General features: G+C 40.8%; 1 protein-coding gene across 1 annotated transcript; it reads left to right on the top strand.

The window, feature by feature from the left end:
* Positions 1 to 220: 220 nt before the first annotated feature.
* On the top strand, positions 221 to 9,710 carry LOC122742471 (acyl-coenzyme A thioesterase 6-like). Its single transcript, XM_043986742.1, has 3 exons — positions 221 to 718; positions 3,134 to 3,336; positions 8,180 to 9,710. Exons 1-3 carry the CDS (start codon positions 262 to 264, stop codon positions 8,783 to 8,785), a joined length of 1,266 nt encoding a protein of 421 aa, XP_043842677.1. The 5' UTR covers positions 221 to 261; the 3' UTR covers positions 8,786 to 9,710.
* Positions 9,711 to 14,231: the final 4,521 nt, after the last annotated feature.

Here is a 14,231-nt window from a genome sequence, read left to right as displayed (position 1 = left end):
ATCATTTCCAAGAAGCCTTTCCCAACCCCTTTGCATTATAAGTATTTTCCCTGAAAACCACTGAACAACAACGAAGAGGGAAGGACTTTGAACTCTACAGGTGGCCAATCCCGCTCCACCTCTCCGCGGGAGCTTTGTCGCCTTTACAGAAGCTTATTGGACCGCTCAAGAGATTCCGCCCACGGGGGAGTCAATGGGAATGAGAGGACTATCCCTTTCATTTCCTCTTTGTGTACTCCTGGGTCCCTAAGGTCAGTTTCAATGGCCGTGATCTTGAACTTGACTCCCGGGTCCCGCTGCCTGTGGGATGAGCCGGTGGAGATCGCGGTGCACGGTCTGGCCCCGGCCCAGCCGGTCACCCTGCGCGCCTCCCTCTGCGATGAGAAAGGGGTGCTCTTCCAGTCGTCTGCCCGCTACCAGGCGGACGCGGGCGGGCAGCTGGACCTGGCGCGGGCGCCCTCTCTGGGGGGCAGCTACAGCGGCGTGGAGCCTATGGGGTTATTCCGGACCCTGCAGTCCGAGAAACCCCTTGAAAGACTGGTGAAGCGGGATGTGCAGACCCCTTTCCGCGTGGACCTGGAGGTGTACGAGGGGCACGACCCCAAGCCCACGAAGCTTCTGGCCCAAGTAGTCCACGAGCGAAGCTTCCTGGGGCCGGGGGTGAAGAGGATTCCGGTGCGAGAGGGCAGCATGCGGGCCACCCTCTTCCTGCCTCCGGGTGCGTTGCTGGAATCTCATGCTTGTCTTTGCAATACCAGCCTTACCCATTTTCTTTTTACTGGGTTGGAATGTAGGGGCAGTAGATGTTACAAATTCTTCCAAAGTATTCCCCAAGCTCCCTGATTCCCCCCAGCAGGATTTTCTAAATCCCATTTTGTAGCTCCATCCTAATGCTTTTACACCTCCCTTAGGAACCTTAACCAGATTCTATTAATTTCTCTTTAGGTGCCTGAAGAAGCAGTTACGTTTTTTAGATGCCTGGGGACAATGGGAGAGAGCTTTTGCTCTAAAGGGACAGTATCTCCGTTCAAATCCTGTCAATGCCACTGACAACCTGTGTGACTTTGGACAAGTCATTTGCCGTCTTTGGCCTCAGGTTCCTTATGTGTAAAATAAGGGGAGTTGGACTCAATGGCTTTGAGGACCTTTCCAATTTTAAATCCATGTTTTCATGACCATTTGAGTCAGCCGTGCTCTACTTGCTTCCTTAAGGACCAAACTGGCAAGGAGATTGGAGCCCAGAGAGTTCCTAATTTGGATACCTGTCAGGGATTAGATTATACACATATAATCCGCTCAAAACAGATGTAAATTGGTTTCTGGTATTGTTCCTACTGAGGAGAGGTTTAAGATTTGGGGAAAATTAAAACTCATGGATGGGGAAGGCTAGGTTTGTTTTTAATGAAAATTATGAAATATGAAACTGTTTAGTCCCTTTAGGGAGACCTAAGAAGACACTGTCTGTTTAGGGACACAAATGAATTATCTATCTAAAATTTAGTCTGCACATAAAATGATCACCTTAGTGTTCATAAGTAGATTTGTGAATGCATGTGAAATAGGGAGGAGAACTGAAGGGCACGGTATGGAAGGGAAACTTTTTCTCCAAATTTTTTTCTGTGATTTTTCATTTTTTGAAAACCAAAGGAAATCTCAGTTTCCCCCTCTGGACCTTTATAGTCCTTTCTGTACACCATTGCCAGGAATCTATCTTTTTTCCATGTCTGTTCCTGGGTCTAGACACCTTCAATGGTTTACCCATTGTTTATAGAATAAAGTCCAGTTTCATCATCCTGTCATTTGAAACACTCCACAATTTAGTTCTTTTGGGGGGGGGGGTGCAGGGCAATGAGGGTTAAGTGACTTACCCAGAGTCACACAGCTAGTGTCAAGTATCTGAGGTAAAATTTGAACTCACGTCCTCCTGAATCCAGGGCCAGTGCTTTATCCACTGTGCTACCTAGTTGCCCCCACAATTTAGTTCTAACAGAGGACAACAGCTGAAATATTTTTTTTCTTGGCCCATTGTGTTTTATACTTCTCTTAATCTGTTGCAATACTAATGCAGCTAGAGTGTTGAGTCTGGAAGATCTGAGTGCAAATCCTGATTTTGAGACCTCCTAGCTGTATGACCGTGGGCAAGTCACTTAATCTGTTTTCCTCAGTTTCCCCATATGTAAAATAGTGCCTATTTCCAAGGATTGTTGTGAGGATCAAATGAAATATTATTTGTGAAGTGCTTTGCAAACTTCAAAGTTTAATATAAATGTTAGCTGTCATTATTATTTTGACTTTTCACTATATCTAATTTAACATATCATTGCTACAGTCATGGCTGATAAAAGATGACTATATCCAGCAAGCACCTAAGTACAAGCAAGCACCTAAGTAATTTTTCAACATTTCTACCTCACCAATCAACAAGCTTTGTGTGAGGCACTTTACTAGGTGCTGGGGATACCAAAATGCCCACCCTTGCCCTGAAGGAGCTTACACTCTAATTTGCACACAGACAGCACAGAATACATACAAATGTGTGACCCCAAGTTCTCAAGGGCTTTGCTGTTATGCTGTAAGACCTGGAAGCTCTAACTAAGTTTGTCAAGTTTTAAGTATGGACCCCAATAATGAATGCCCAGCCTCACTAAATTAAGAGAAATTCATCACCAGAAGGTTGACCACCAGAGTATTTTTGGGGGGTCCTGGACAACTTATGAAACCATTTGTTAAAAAAGAGAACAGTTTTTTGGTCTGTGCCAGAAGAGACATTGCTCACACTTATAAATTCCCAGAAACACTTGAGTTAATTTTTTTTTGGGGGGGGGGAGGGCAGGGCAATGAGGGTTAAGTGACTTGCCCAGGGTCACACAGCTAGTAAGTGTCAAGTGTCTGAGGCCAGATTTGAACTCAGGTCCTCCTGACTCCAGGGCCGGTGCTCTATCCACTTCGACACCTAGGTGCCCCTGTGTGGGCAAGTCACTTAACCCCAATTACCTCACTAAAAAATAAAATAAAATAAAAAGAAATCAAAGACATGGTCTAAATCTGTTGTCTTTACTTTCAGGTCCTAGTGTTGTAATTTAAGTTTGTCTCTTGGGACTAAAGAATCCTTCCAATTTGTTACCTCTTCTAGGAGCAGGGCCTTTTCCGGGGATCATTGACCTATATGGAAGTGGAGGTGGTCTCTGTGAATATAGAGCCAGCTTGCTAGCTGGACATGGCTTTGCTCTGCTTGCTCTAGCTTATTTCAGATTTGAAGATCTCCCCCAATGGTTGAATGATTTACATCTGGAATATTTTGAAGAGGCCCTGAACTACATGTTGCAGCATCCAGAGGTATGGATATGAATGGATACTCTGAGGCTGGGCCAAATGGGATTTGAGGAGGGAGGAAGGTAGGATATAGGGGAACAGAAAGATTTACCATTATTTATTTATTTAAAACTATTATTATAATTTTTAATTTATTATCCAGAAGTTCCATTGGGAGAACTATTTTATGGTAAGACAGTGAAAGTTTCTGAAGTAATTATTCACATCAATCTCTCCAGTCCCTTGGGACATCATTTAACCATCTCCCTTTGGAACTCTTGATTGTAGTAGTAAATACCTTTCCCTTTTTTTGATCATCCTCTTTACTCCAAGAGAATTAAAAACAAACAAGAACAGAAACAAAAAAAAAAAAAACCAAACCTAGTCCTCAAACTGAAGCCTTTCTCGGCTATTTATAAACTTTGGAATGATGCCATTCTTACGCAACTATGGCACATTTCTATATTTACCCTTTATTACCACCCTTGCTTTCACCTTCTGGACGCTTCTTTTTCAAAAAATCCAGTTTGGTCAATGATGAGCCACATCAATCTTTCAAAAATGCCTTCTTTTTCCTCAGGACTGTATATTGTTTCTGTAGGTTCTATATGAAAGAAACTTATCATTGTATATGTATGTGTATTTATTCTTTTAGAGTGATTACAGCTATATTTCCTCAGGGTCCTTAGGAGCACCCCTGAGGGTCTGGAGGTGCCTTCCTTTAATGCTATTGGCTCAAGCCTCCCTTTAGGGTAGTTTCCCCCACTATTAGCTGCCAGTGATTTGTCCCTTAGGTGCTTTTAACCAAATAACATCAATTAGCTTTTGTGAGCAGATATTTACTTCAAAGCCATAGCAAGAATGGAAGTACAAATGTTTCCCCCCAGTACTTAAGGGGCACGTTCTCCCCTATGCTACCTTGTTCCCCAAGACTAATCAAATTTAAATCAGTTTCTATATATTGCTCCTCTCACCACTTCCAAATGCAGCAGAGATACTGAATGTGTCCTCCTTTCGGCTCCCTTTGTGCCCCTCAGGTCATTCCTTTGACCTCACTCTTACAGGTGGGCTAGGTGACTGTAAAACCCAGTCCTTTAAAACAAACAAACAAAACAAACAAACAAAAAAAACCATTCCGACCTTTTGCAGCTCACTGAATCGTAGCTATTTCCATTATTGCTTCACCTCTGCTTAAATCCAAACTAGGCAAGGAAAAAGAAGAGCAAAGGACTCCTTTTCACTGTTTAGTGCCTTTTTTTTTTGCGGGACAATGAGGGTTAAGTGACTTGCTCAGTGTCACACAGCTGGTAAGCATCAAGTGTCTGAGGCCAGATTTGAACTCAGGCCCTCCTGAATCCAGGGCTGGTGTTTTATCCACTGTAACACCTAGCTGCCCCCTGTTTAGTGCCTTTTGAATGCACCCAATTCCAACTCCACAGCCAATCAGAAAGGTTCTTCTTAGTCATGCAGTTAGCAGGACACAGCCAGTTACAGATGCCTCTGCATGCTTCGAATTGGGGAGGGAAACAAGGCCCTTCTCTTATACACATCATCGTGCCTTTCTAGAAGCAGGTCCTCCATCTTCTTCTACCTGGAGATTGTATTAGCTGAGCGTGCTGCTCATGCTTCCCAGTCTATCATTACACATGTTCCAAATTTCATCCTTGATCACTCCATAACCCCATCCTGGGTTCTGTAGAATTTTAGGGCATGGCACACTCCCTATCCTTTCTCTGAACTCTTTGAAATCTTCTTTCCCACAATCTAGGGTGCATGTTAGACTGTGTCATGATTTCTTCTAAGATGTGATGGCCCCACAGGGTTCCCATCACTTTTGTTTTAGCAACTAATTTTCTCCTGTTGGTGAGAATCAGCTCCAGAATAGCATTTCTCCATGTCATTTCTTCTACTTTTGAAGAATGAAATTAACATTAAGACAAGCCAAGAAATTATCAGCTGATAATTCTCACTTTTTGGCAGGGAGAATGCTCCGGAAGATACTCTGAAACGTAGCATAGTTTGTACATTTCTTATTTAACCTGGCCCTCTGAGAGCAAGCTATTGCTGAGTCCCTCCTGGAAACTTTTCCAGGTGAGTTGAGATTGAGACCTGCAGGAGATAGTACTCTTTTTTTTTTTTTTTTCAGGGCAATGGGGATTAAGTGACTTGCCCAGGGTCACACAGCTAGTAAGTGTCAAGTGTCTGAGGCCAGATTCGAACTCAGGTCTTCCTGAACCCAAGGCTGGTGCTTTATCCACTGGGCCACCTAGCTGGCCCCAGGAGATAGTACTCTTTTGACAGAATATTTGAGGTCCCCAAATCTCCATACTGAGTGTGAGGGAAAAACCATCCTCTTCTCAATAATTCTCAGGAACTCAGCAGCGATGTGACAAAGGCTCTTTTATTTCCTTCTTGTGAGAAGGAGGCACCCTAGTGTGCAGCTAGTGGGTGCAAAGAAAGGGGGCTCGAAGGTCCTGTTTTATAACCTAGTCCCTAACAAGAATGGACCCTCCCCTTTTTCATCACTGGTCCGATTACTCAAGGGTTACAATCTACTCGCAAAAACTAGCTAATTGGAACACAGTATTCCCACCCCTCTTCCTTGTATGGGCATAACTCAGGAGTGGACCTTATACTTCCTTATATGGACACCACTCCAGAGCGGACCTTATTGAGATGAGGGCTCCTTGAACCCTGTGATTTTGTTAGCCTGAGGGGGAGAAGGGGATCTGAGACCTTTGTCCTACAAACAGGTCAGGAGGAGTATGGTCATTGAGAGGAGATAACTACCCATTTTCTCACACCGAGGAAATCAGAACAAGTAGTAGTGGGAATGGAGTAAACCATACCAACTCCATCTTGTGACTTAATTCTGGAGTTAGCTCAGTTCCCTTTCTAATCAGTTATGTGTCTAGTCCAATTACTGTCTTGTGAAAAAACTCTATTCGATTATGGGAATTGTGGGAAAACTTTATTGCCTTGTTTGAACCTATCCCTGCATGGATGGGAAACTGGATTGACTACCTCTACTATGCTTAGAGATCCTTAACTAAGGATCCAAGTTATGTTGACCAGAAACCCAATCAGAACTGAAGATTGATGTAAAGAGTTTTCTCACAATTATATATCTCAAGCAACCCATATGTCTTATCTGAAAAATGACCCTGTTCTGGTCAATCGGTTATTGTTTCCATTTTTCTTTAATTAAATAGAGACACTTGGGGGGGGGAGCAGGTCACCTCTTTTTCTGATTTCAGGGAATTGTACCTGTTCTTTCTTCCCTTCCCAACTTGGAAAGTCTTTAATCTTTCCTCCAATTAGAAACCAGATTACCTAATTTTGTATCCTGGTTAATAGTTTTCTTTTCATTTCTTTTCTTTTCTTTTCTTTTTTTTTTTTTTTAGTGAGGCAATTGGGGTTAAGTGACTTGCCCAGGGTCACATAGCTAGTAAGTGTGTGTTAAGTGTCTGAGGCCAGATTTGAACTCAGGTACTCCTGACTCCAGGGCTGGTGCTCTATCCACTGCGCCACCTAGCTGCCCCTAATAGTTTTCTTTTAATTAATTGGTCTTATTTGATTAATTGTTTTAATGCATAAAAGTCTGTCTCCCCTTGTATTCAGGGTTCAGGGCTATAAGCTGAGGGGCTTGGTCCCAATTTGTTAGGCAATTAGCATGCATTGCTTAATAAATCAATATACTCAAAAGCTCAAACCTTTGTTTCCTCAGTCATTTCATCCTTCACCCAACACAATACCATAATGAGAAAGCTAGGTCAGAATCCTAGTTTGATCAATTTGGAGAGGCTCACAAGAAAAAGATAATTACTTTTTTTGGCTACAGCAACTCATGAAACAGTCCCTTAATGTATTATATGTTTTTTTGGTTTTTTTGTTTTGTTTTGTTTTTTTAGTGAGGCAATTGGGGTTAAGTGACTTGCCCAGGGTCACACAGCTAGTAAGTGTTAAGTGTCTGAGGCCGGATCTGAACTCAGGTACTCCTGATTCCAGGGCCGGTGCTCTATCCACTGCGCCACCTAGCTGCCCCCTGTATTATATGTTGATGGAAGGAATAGCCACAAAAGTGAAATTACAGATTTTTTTAAAGTATGAAACTCTTATCTTTTCACCTTATTCCATCTATTAGCTTATATTCTACTGAAGGTCAAGGGCCATGTTCTTCCTATCTGTATCCATCTATCCATCTATCCATCTATCCATCCATCCATCCACCCATCCATCCATCCATCCATCCATCCATCCATCCATCCATCCATCCATCCATCTATCTTCTTGTAGAAGATCATACTTTGCTATATCCAGAAGTCTGTGACTTCCTTTAGTTCCTTTCAGTAGCACATGAGTATTCATGAAGACGGAAGGCAGAACTATTCTATGGTTGAAGTTAGCAAGGCAAATTATCACAATAATCCAAGAGAATAAAAGATTCAATAGCAGAGGGTGGAATATAACTACATTGGTTAAAAAACACTGTGAATAAGTAAGTAATGCAAACTTTTTTTTTTTTTTTGGTGAGGCAATTTGGGGTTAAGTGACTTGCCTAGGGTCACACAGCTAGTAAGTGTTAAGTGTCTGAGGTTGGATTTGAACTCAGGTTCTCCTGACTCCAGGGCTGGTGCTCTATCCACTGCGCCACCTAGCTGCCCCTGTAATGCAAACATTTTTTAAATATTCATATTACAGATGAGGAAACTGAGTTTCAGGCTAAGTAATTTGTCTAGGATCAAACAACTAGTAAATGTCAGACATAGGATTCAGACCTAGGACTTTTTACTTCAAGAAATCACCTTGTTATTTCTTCTATTTTTGACTACAATAATGGCTTTATTTCTCTCCTATCTTCTATCAGGTGAAAGGTCCTGGCATTGGGCTACTTGGATTCTCCAAAGGGGGTGACTTGTGTCTTTCCATGGCCTCCTTCCTGAAAGGTGTCACAGCCACAGTGCTTATAAATGCTTGTGTGGCCAACACAATTACCCCATTGCACTATAGGGAAATGACTCTTCTTGATGTTAAAAATGACCCAAAGAGATACAAGGTCACAGAGTCAGGCCTTATAGATTACATGGATATTTGGAGTAACCCATTAGAGAAGCACAACAGCCAAAGCCTCATCCCAATAGAGAAGGCCCAGGGTCCTTTCTTGTTCATTGTTGGTCAAGATGATCATAACTGGAAGAGTGAATCCTATGCATATATAGCCTCTGAATGGTTACAGTCTCATGGTAAGGAAAAACCTCAGATCATCTGTTATCCAAAGACTGGCCATTGCATCGAACCCCCTTATTTTCCTCCATGTTTAATGACGGTGCATGCAGTGGTGGGCCAAGGGGTCTTTTGTGGAGGTGAGTCAAAGGCTCACTTCATGGCACAGGTGGACAGTTGGGAGCAAATTCAAATATTCTTCCAAAAATATCTCAAGAGTGAAGATTCTACCTTCCATAACAAAATGTAGCTTGTTGGTCTAGGACCTATTGTTCTGGGCTGGATGTGATTCAAGGCAATCCCCTGGTAATTTATGTTTGATACTGGAACAAAAAGACCTGAGTTCAAATCTGGCCTCAGACACTTATTAGCTGTGTGGCCCTGGACAAGTTCCTTAACCCTGTTTGCCTCAGTTTCTTCATCTGTAAAATGAGCTGTAGAAGGAAATGGAAAACAACTCTAGTATCTTTGCCAAGAAGACTCCAAATGGGGTCATGAAGAATCAGACATGACTGAAACAACTGAACAACAACAAAAATTGGAACAAAATGAGACACTTGTGAGTCAATCAACAGTTAACGGAAGGAGCTTTATTTAGGAATAGCAGGAGAAGGATATTCAACAAGGATGGTCACTGAGGACACCTTTAGTTGACTCAGCTAAATGAATCACCCTTATCTGAATTGCCCTTCTTTTCCACCAGCCACGCATTGTGGAACTACTCATGGCTGATTTGTATTCTGGCAACCAGGAAGTAATGTTAAGAGCCTAAGCCTTTAGTCCCCTGATCCAGTCAAGTCTGGAATATAGCTTCAATACCATTTAAGGAAAAACTAGCCTAACTTGCACAGGGGTAGGGGGTAGGATATTGTTCCCACCATAGCCATAATTTCATGACCATGCTTTTTATATGACAAGAAAGCGTCATTTGTCTTGCTCTTTAAGGATGTCAAGGTACTACAGTATTTAATAACAAGAAAGTAAGCTCATCTCCAAGGGGTTCCTCCCTGGACCCAAGAATGTTTGACTGAAGTCTTTTCTTCATCAACATATTGAGAGGGACATATGGATATGACCCTCCACTGAGATGGAAAGTGCCCCCCCTTCGGCCTAGTGATCTGATCTCAAAGTCTTAAAGCCCTTTAGAGCCCCCTATTTCTCTCTATCTATTTTTTCTCTAGAGAGAGGCAATAATGGGAAGCTACTATCCCCCTTTCTAAATATAGGCATATCAACTTAAAAATTGTTTCAAAGAGTCTGCACCGAGACATTACGTAGACATGATAAAGTTGTTGCGGAAACTGAAAATGTTGCAAAATAAGTAATCGCTGAACATTCCAGGAGAATGATTTATTGCTGAACCCAATTACCGCATTTTGCTCAAATTAGATGTCTGTAAAAAGTATAAAAACTGCTTGATTTCTAATCCCGGTGTGTCACACCTCCTGGTTGTCCCAGTGAGTGTGGTGCACCTTTCTTTCGAAAGAAATAAAATCAATGCTTCGGCCTCCTTTCTCCTCGAGTCTCTATTACAGGGGTCAGTGGATGTACTTCCCATCCCACTCAATATTAAGACCAAAGAGCTCCAGTTATGCATCACTATGAGAGGGACATATGGATATGACCCTCCACTGAGATGGAAAGTGCCCCCCCTTCGGCCTAGTGATCTGATCTCAAAGTCTTAAAGCCCTTTAGAGCCCCCTATTTCTCTCTATCTATTTTTTCTCTAGAGAGAGGCAATAATGAGAAGCTACTATCCCCCTTTCTAAATATAGGCATATCAACTTAAAAATTGTTTCAAAGAGTCTGCACCGAGACATTACGTAGACATGATAAAGTTGTTGCGGAAACTGAAAATGTTGCAAAATAAGTAATCGCTGAACATTCCAGGAGAATAATTTATTGCTGAACCCAATTACCGCATTTTGCTCAAATTAGATGTCTGTAAAAAGTATAAAAACTGCTTGATTTCTAATCCCGGTGTGTCACACTTCCTGGTTGTCCCAGTGAGTGTGGTGCACCTTTCTTTCGAAAGAAATAAAATCAATGCTTCGGCCTCCTTTCTCCTCGAGTCTCTATTACAGGGGTCAGTGGGTGTACTTTCCATCCCACTCAACTATAACTGTACTTCCAGAATAAAACATATCTTTATTTTTACTTAGTATATTGCTGTGGCTTTTTTTTTTTTAGTGGGGCAATGAGGGTTAAGTGACTTGCCCAGGATCACACAGCTAGTAAATATCAAGTGTCAGGGATCGGATTTGAATTCAAGTCCTCCTGAATCCAGGCCCAGTGCTTTATCCACAGATTGGCAAAACTTTTAAAATATTTAAAGCAACTCTTTTTGTTATAGCAAAGAACTGGAAACTAAAGGGGTTATCTACTATGATGGCTGAACTAATTATGGTATATCAATAAAACATGATATTACCACTCTGTAAGAAATGACAAAAAGGATGCCCTCAGCAAAACCAGAGAAGACTTGTTTAAAATGCTAGAGAGCAAAGTGAGTAGAGTCAAGAAAACAATTTATATACAATGATGCTCCAAAGAAAAATAATTTCAAAAGATGTAAGGACCAGGGGCAGCTAGGTGGCGCAGTGGATAGAGCACCGGTCCTGGAGTCAAGAGGACCTGAGTTCAAATCCAGCCTCAGACACTTAACACTTACTAGCTGTGTGACCCTGAGCAAGTCACTTAACCCCAATTGCCTCATCAAAAACAGAACAACAACATCAACAACAACAAAAGATGTAAGGACCAAACATAACTTGAGTGTGCTGATGATGAAGCAAGCTACCTACTTCAAGACCAAGAGGTGGATGATGTATTCAAATGCAGAAGGAGAGATATATTTTTGGACATGGACCATATATAGAGATCCCTGGAACTCTCCTGAAGTTAAAAGCACAAGGATCTGTTTTCTCCCAAGCTTCTGTCAACTTCTCCCCTCACATAATTACTGAGTAATAATTCTCTAAAAACGAGTCTTAATATTCTCCCGTATATTTGGAAGTGTTAATTATTTTTCTTTTGGTATTTAAGGGCAGAATATTTTTATTTTAAAGAAATTCCATTTAATCTAGCAGTTATACATTAGATTTTCATTCCATGTTTGGAGTAAAGGTTTGCTTGTGTCTCATCCACATGGGAACTTTCAATATTATGTTTGGTTTATGTCTATGGAATGGTTGTGTGGGCCTTTAAATAGCATGCTATTAAGTAAAGGCCTGGTATTATGTACTAGACACTGTGCTAGGCACTGGGGGTATAAAAACCAAAATTAAATGGTCCTTGCCCTGGAGCAGTATAACATGTTATATACACATATACCAATTAAATACCAGGTAATTTGAGGAGGGAGGCATGAAAAGAGATACTGTAAGGATAATTGAGTGTGAAAGACTTAACTACTCTAATCAAAGCAATGATCCAAGACAATTCCAAAGGACTCATGATGAAAAATGCTATCCATATCCACAGAGAGAACTAATGAAATGAGTGCAGATTGAATCATATTTTTAAATTTTTCTTGGATGTGTTTATGTGTGTTTTCTTGTAACATGGCTAATATGGAAGGAAATATATTTTGCTTGACTTCACATGTATAATCAATATACTGTTTGCCTTTTCAATGAATACGGGAGGATCAAGAAGAGGGAGGGAGAAAATTTGGAACTCAAATTTTTAAAAAATTAATGTTGGGCAGCTAGGTGGCGCAGTGGATAGAATACCAGCCCTGGAGTCAGGAGGACTTGAGCTCAAATCTGGCCTCAGACACTTAACACTTACTAGCTGTGTGACCCTGGGCAAGTCACTTAACCCCAATCGCCTCACTTAAAAAAAAAATTAATGTTAAAATGTATATATGTAATTGGGAAATATTTAATAAACATGTATGTGTATATGTATATATATATATATGAAAAACAACTATCCAATGTCTTCTTGATATTCATATCAGCAAAACAGGCACAGGAAAACAAAGCTAGTCTTTAAATATGATACTATCACCTTCAAATGTACTTAAATACAGCTCTGGGCTAAGCTATCTGAGAGACTGGATAGTACTTGGAGTCGGAAAAAGAAGTATTTTCAAGTAGTTCACATGGTCAGAAATGAAAGAGAAGGCAGGAGCTGGCAGGAGTTGGCAGCTCAGCCAACAAATAACTTAATCTTCTTATTCTTACCAGATAAGTAATTCCTGATCAGAAAGATTAGCACCTTGGATTCTAACATAAGGCAAAGGAATAAGAAGTTGTGCTAGACTGTTGAAACACTGGATTCACTTATCAGCAGATTACCACTGTAATTTGACAAGGCCTCAGAAAAGGAAAATGTATCTCATGTGAACAGGGTTACAGCTGACTCATATGTGGGCTAGAGTCAAATGCTTTTTTAAATTTGCAAGTTGCATGTAAGACTACCAACATACCAGTACTGGTCTGGTTAGATGGGTTATATGGTCTCTTTCAGCACTAAAATCTATGATTCTGTGTTGTATCCCTGTAGGATATAGGATGCTTGATGGTTTCATTTTTGTCTTTGCATTAATATATCACTTTATACATAATAGATGCATAATAAATAGTTATTAAAAAGGAAATAAATTTGTCGAGTTGAACTTTCATTTTAATGTTAAAGAAACAAAAGTCTAGAAATATTAAGAGATTGTTTTAAGGTCTCACTCCCACATCATTTTGCCTTTCTGTTTTCACTGCCTTGTATTTTGAAGTCCAGTGAGAGTCTTATCTCTAGGTCCATTTAGAAATAAACAATAGCAATGAGAAAAGCTCTACCATTTATGCAGTGCTGACTTTGAAATTCAAATTTGAACTTGGACCTGGGTTCAAATTCTAGCTCCACTATGTTTTTTGTTGTTGTTTTTTTGTTTTGTTTTGTTTTGCAGGGCAATGAGGATTAAGTGACTTGCCCAGGGTCACAGCTAGCAAGCATCAAGTGTCTGAGGCTAGATTTGAACTCAGGTCCACCTGAATCCAGGGCAGGTACTTTATCTGTACGACCTATCTTCCCCCTCCACTATGTATTATCTATACACCCTTTCTTCAGAAATAGTGTGTTTTGCTTATATAGAGATCCTAATATTCTTTTATCATTACTGTCAAGTGTCTTAGACCAGATTTGAACTCAGGTCCTCCTGACTCCAGGGCCGGTGCTTTATCCACTGTGCCACCTAGCTGCCCCTATATATTTGTCTTTTCAATAAGTTAACTTCTCTTTCACTTCTTGGGAGAGCAGATTTGAGTTTTTCTATTCTACTAATTATTTTATTCTGTGCAGGCTGTGGATTCTGCCATTTGGTCTCTTTTGGTTTGTTTTAAGATTCTGATTTTTCTCTTGAACTATTTAGAAACATCCTGGGGGTTCCATGCTTTCTTTGGAATCCACAGGGTTCTTGGTTTCATCTGGGTTGTTGGTTAAATTTCCTTTGCTTTGCAATATTTATTTAGAACTACCTTCCTTATGGTTTGCTATCTTCCCTGTTGACTTATCTGCTTGTTCTCTTGATTCTTAACTGAGTTTTCTTCCTCCTGAGATCTTTGGTGATTTTAGTCTTTTTATATTTCCCTATTACTAATTTTTTTCCTTTTCCCCTTTGATGGTAGATCCCTGGACTTCAGAGCTATTTCAGTTCTTTCCCCTGTTGGGAAATTCACTTTTTTACTGGCCCCAGT

This window comes from Dromiciops gliroides, chromosome 2 (assembly GCF_019393635.1).
Source record: "Dromiciops gliroides isolate mDroGli1 chromosome 2, mDroGli1.pri, whole genome shotgun sequence".
Classification (NCBI taxonomy): Eukaryota; Metazoa; Chordata; class Mammalia; order Microbiotheria; family Microbiotheriidae; genus Dromiciops; species Dromiciops gliroides.
Note: the sequence above shows the minus strand (reverse complement) of the source record. Positions and strands in the feature narration are given on the sequence as shown.